Source organism: Myotis daubentonii, chromosome 14, assembly GCF_963259705.1.
Source record: "Myotis daubentonii chromosome 14, mMyoDau2.1, whole genome shotgun sequence".
In the NCBI taxonomy this organism is placed as follows: domain Eukaryota; kingdom Metazoa; phylum Chordata; class Mammalia; order Chiroptera; family Vespertilionidae; genus Myotis; species Myotis daubentonii.
The window spans coordinates 2,262,051-2,266,723 of NC_081853.1; the positions used below are offsets into that span (position 1 = coordinate 2,262,051).

The window sequence follows — 4,673 nt, forward strand, 5'->3', positions numbered from 1 at the left end:
TGATGGTGAGACCAAAGACCTGGCAGAAGTAACTGTTGGTGTTTTATTTATTTTTTAAAAAAGAGAAAAAATAGATGAGAGAGGAAATAAAGGAAGAAGGGAAGGAAGGCGAGGGGGAATAAGAAAGGGAGGAAAGAAAAAATGAGCAGGAGAAAAGCAAAAACAAATGTGGTGACAGACTTGGAAAGGCTGCAGAGTGGCTTCAGAGATCCTACTCGTCACCATGGTTACTGATTTGTTGTATGATTCCCCATTTTGCTTGAGATATTTCATTTTCTAAAAGAAAAATGAACATAGGTGGAAATGTAAATAGACATGATCTTTTTGAAAAGATACTTAAGTGATCAAAAGACCCAAAATGTTCATTTTTGACTCAATAATTCCATGCCAGGACATGCCTGGATTGATGTATAAGAAATCTATTTTCATCGCCTCAAGTGCAGTGACCACTCCTCACCTGGCGGGCGGTGGGGGCGCTACATCCACTTCCCAAATCTCAGAAACTGTTTTAAGGGAGGCCTTTCCAAGTATGCCATACCTGCTCTGGTGCAATGAGGAGTATTCTTAACACACTGACCTCTTCTTGATGATTCTTATTATGATTAACAATCGAGGTCGTGAGAACAGATTCATTGACCCAAGAAGCTGCTGAGGTGCGAGGCCCTTGCCCTGGAGAGCGCACCCCCTCGGCCTCCTGTTCTCTCCTTCCCTGCAGTCCGCTGCCGTGTCTCTCTTCCCCTCACCTCTCACTAGATATTGCCCATCTAATCCGAATAAAACCAAACCAGACAACCAGGTGTGTCCACGGGCTGTCTAAGGTAAGGTATGTCTGAACGAGGGCTGGACGGATGCCTCCAACCTCCGGGGAACTTGACAGAAATGCTCTCCTGGTTCCACCCCAATCCTTCCTAACAGAACCTCTCAGCCCGCAAGCACGAGCGCTGATGCTCATTGTTCAAATGTGAGAATCACCATTGTACAGACTCTCCTATAAAAATACCCATGAGCTCGAGGCCACAGAGAGCCAGCAGGCTGCTGCCATCGGCTGCTGCCAACGCAGGCCTGTGCCCTGTGCCATGCCCGGTCTCGATATTCCAAATATCATGCGGGCTCACTGACTTCAGTGTTTGAACTTGGATCATGTGGGTGGGTGGGGTAGAGGAGGGAAGAGTGGCTTCCCCTGCCACTGTCTTAGGTGAGCGAGATTTCTGATGACTGCCCTGTGTAATTAACATCACCTGGTCTCAGGGCCTGGGGAGGAATAGGGTAACAGTTACCCATATTTTCCAAAGATGAGACTGTCTGCACAGACTAATTGACTTTTACAAAATAACACAATGCTGACCATTTACCAGAGATCAATTAAAGTGGCTATACCCTTTTATGATATCCCTTTTGGAATATTTAATAGTTTATATGATGCTCAACTAAAATAAATTTCTACATATTTACTACATGCAGTTTTAAATTATTACTTTGCTCATGTTTTATAAGTATGTCTACTGCTTCTTCCCCTTAGAGAGATTTGCAGATTATCATGCATTTTAAGTGACAAGCCTCCAGATGCCATAGATGGTGATGGTCAACTAGGGCACTCATTAAAAGGCTCATCAAACATGAGTACCATTCTTAGATGTCTATTAGTACCCGTTACAGCCTCACACAACAACAAAATACTCCAGAGTGAAAATACTCATATATTTGTATAATGCAAAGAGAAATACAGATATAAATCCTCAACACAGAAAGAACATTAAAAAAAGGTAGCATTATAAGCAAAATTATGTAGTACTTGCAGAATTTAGTCTTTCAATGTAAGATTACAACGTGTCTAACAAAGAAATACTATTTAAAATTATAGTTCTCATTAGCACTTTAAAATAACTGTCAGTAGAACAGCACAGCTTAACCCAGCAAACATTTTAAGGAAACATTTGTCTCCTAGAAGGAGAGTATCATTATATGCCATTCACTTATACCATGAACAAAAGAACAATTGTCAAAGTGGAAATTCATAAGCCAGAATAAAACTGGACTCCTCAAAGCACAAGCTGTTTCCATAAAATTGTTTTAATTTTTATTGGCAAAAAAATAGCTAAACAATTTTGATTTTGTACTCTGCTTCTTGGAGCCCCTGCCCCCCCTCAGTGAACCACAGCAGTACATTCAGAAACATGCAATACTGTATTTTCTCCACCATCACTAACCAAAACACCTTTTAACTTTTGAAAGCTACAGTTTCACAGAAATATTTCCAGTCAAGATTGGTACCATGCAGAGAGCAGCTGCCACGGGCCTGCGTTTTCCAGGAGTAGACAGCACCCGGAACCACCCCTCCTCCCTGCCTGACATGCAGCTGCCTGGCTCTCACTCCCGCTGCCGCCCTTTAAATCATGTTCAATACCGAACAGAGTTGTCAACACTTTCCAAGAACCAGAGCAGCACAGCTGACCCACTCCACAGCTGGCAATTCAGAGGGAACTGGACAACCCCCACCCCCTCACCCCACCCCACCCGCCCCTCCTCTGGCTTCCAACAGAAGACCCTCAAGAAATGGAACTTGCGAAGTCCTGCGGGCTCCTTTACTCCACTGCAAAGTGTAATGCCACTTGAGGTTGTCAAAAATAGCTTCTGTAGAAAACTGGCCATGGTCTGTAGGAAACGTTGCATGAAGAAAATTAGTTTAGCCTTTATTTTCAAAAGTAATAACATGGAATAGAAGACATCAGTACCAATACAAAGACCGCGGGGCCTATTTTCAGGATGAAAATATATATTTAGGAGAACAACGAGCTGAGCAGGGGTGGGGCTGGAAATGGAAACCCCTTTCCCCCTAAAAGGAGTCTGTACCGGCCACGCGCTAACGCACTTGGAGTCATTTCGAAGGCAGTTTAGCAATTAAAGGGGAGCAGAGAGGAAGAACGACGTCAGCGTCCAAGCCGAAGGGCAAGGCTGGGCGGGAGGCGGGAGAGCCCTTACAACCCGATGCCTTTCCAGTCGCAGGGGAGGGCGGCCTGGGCGGCCCGGGGGCCCTGGCAGCAGCGGAACTGGGCCCGGAAGCAGTCCCGGAGCTCCCGGTTGAAGAGGAAGCACACGACGGGGTTGATGCCGGCCTGCGCGAACGTCAGCCACACGGAGGCCGTCAGGTAGGCCTGCGGCACGGCGCCCGGCCGCACCAAGACCCGCAGGTAGCTGGCCACGACGTAGGGCCCCCAGAGCAGCAGGAAGAGCAGCGTGACGGCGTAGAACATCTTGCACAGCCGCTTCTCCGTCTTGAACTCCTCGAGCACGAGGAGGCGGCGCGCGCCGCGGCCGGGCCCCGCGGGCCGGATGCCCACGAGCGCGGGCGGCGTGGGGCCGCGGCCGAAGCCAGCCGTCCAGTTGGCGGCCGCCTGGCCGGTGGCGCCGGGGCCGTGGAAGGTCCAGTCGTGGCTGACGGCGGGCACCAGGCGCGCGGGCCGCATCTTGCGGCGGTCGTGGATGAAGAAGAGCAGGCGGAGGTAGACGAGGTGCGTGGCGCCCACCACCGCGGCCAGCAGCAGCAGGAAGCCGAGCGCGCCGGGGGCGCCGTCGGGCCGCTGCTCCAGGGCGCAGGGCGCGTCCTCGTCCTCGGGCCCGCCGTCCAGCACGGGCGGGAAGGCGGCGGCCAGCGCCAGCGCCCAGGCGGCGCACACCAGCATGGCGGCGCACGGCCAGCCGGCCAGGCGCTCGGCGTAGAAGCGGTGGTGCGCGATGGCCAGGTAGCGGGTGACGCCCACGCCGAGCAGCAGGAAGGCGGCGTGGAAGCAGAAGAGCGCGGCCAGGAAGGCGAGCAGCTTGCAGCCCAGCGCGCCCGGCGGGGCCCCCGCGGCCGCCGCGCGCCGCGCCGCCAGCATCACGGCCGGGAGGCAGGCGAGCGCGCGCAGCCCGTCCGCCAGGCACAGGTCGAGCAGCAGGTAGTACGGGGCGCGGTGCAGGCTGCGCTCCCGCACGATGAGCAGCGCGAACAGCACGTTGCCCGCCAGGCTCACGCACAGCAGCAGGCTCAGCGCGGCCAGCTTGATGCCCAGGGCGGCCGCCTCGCCGCCCCCGCCGCCCGGCTCGCTGGCGTTCGCCATCGCGGCCTCCCGCCGACGCTCCGCTCCGCCGGCCGCCGGCCCCGTTTCCGCCGCGGCGCGGGCCCTGCGCGAGCTGCCGGGCCGGTGGGCTCAGCCTGCGCCGGGCTGGCGCCTCCCGGGCTCCCCGCGCCGCCGCCCCGCCGCCGCCGCCATCTCGGGAGCGCTGCGCGCGGGAGGCGACGGCCACTCCCTGCGCCTAGGGCGCCGCGGGCTCCACTGCGGACAGGCCGCCCGCCGCCCGCCGCTCCCCGCAGCCGCCTCCGCCGCCGCCGCCGCGCCTCCTGGCTCTGCCCCCCGCCGCCGCCGCGGAGCCCCCTCCCCTCCGCCGGTGCGCGCAGCGTGGCCGCCGCCCGGGCCGGGTGGCTGGGGCGCCGCCGCCGCCGCCGCCGCCGCCGCCGCCGCCGCCGCCGCCGCCGCGGGGCCGGTAGCTGCTGGGAGGGAGGCAGCGCGCAGGACGCGAGGTGGTGGCAAGCCGTGTTTGGTCCCAGGTAACGGGGGTCCGGCGGTGGCGGCCGGTGCCCGCGCGGGGGTCACGGTGGCCGTGCGCGGGGGTGGGGTGGGCTGGGGTGGGGGCGG

At 56.6% G+C, this 4,673-nt stretch overlaps 1 protein-coding gene across 1 annotated transcript; it reads right to left on the minus strand.

Annotated features, from left to right (window-relative positions):
* Window positions 1–1,479: 1,479 nt before the first annotated feature.
* Window positions 1,480–4,461, minus strand: GPR27 (G protein-coupled receptor 27). The gene has a single exon (XM_059662959.1). It carries the CDS (start codon window positions 4,095–4,097, stop codon window positions 2,976–2,978), a length of 1,122 nt encoding a protein of 373 aa, XP_059518942.1. The 5' UTR covers window positions 4,098–4,461; the 3' UTR covers window positions 1,480–2,975.
* Between the last annotated feature and the right edge of the window lie 212 nt (window positions 4,462–4,673).

What these genes read in the sequence shown, in the direction of transcription:
- GPR27 (XM_059662959.1), bottom strand. Translation starts at nt 4,097, where the DNA reads ATGGCGAACGCCAGCGAGCCGGGCGGCGGGGGCGGCGAGGCGGCCGCC.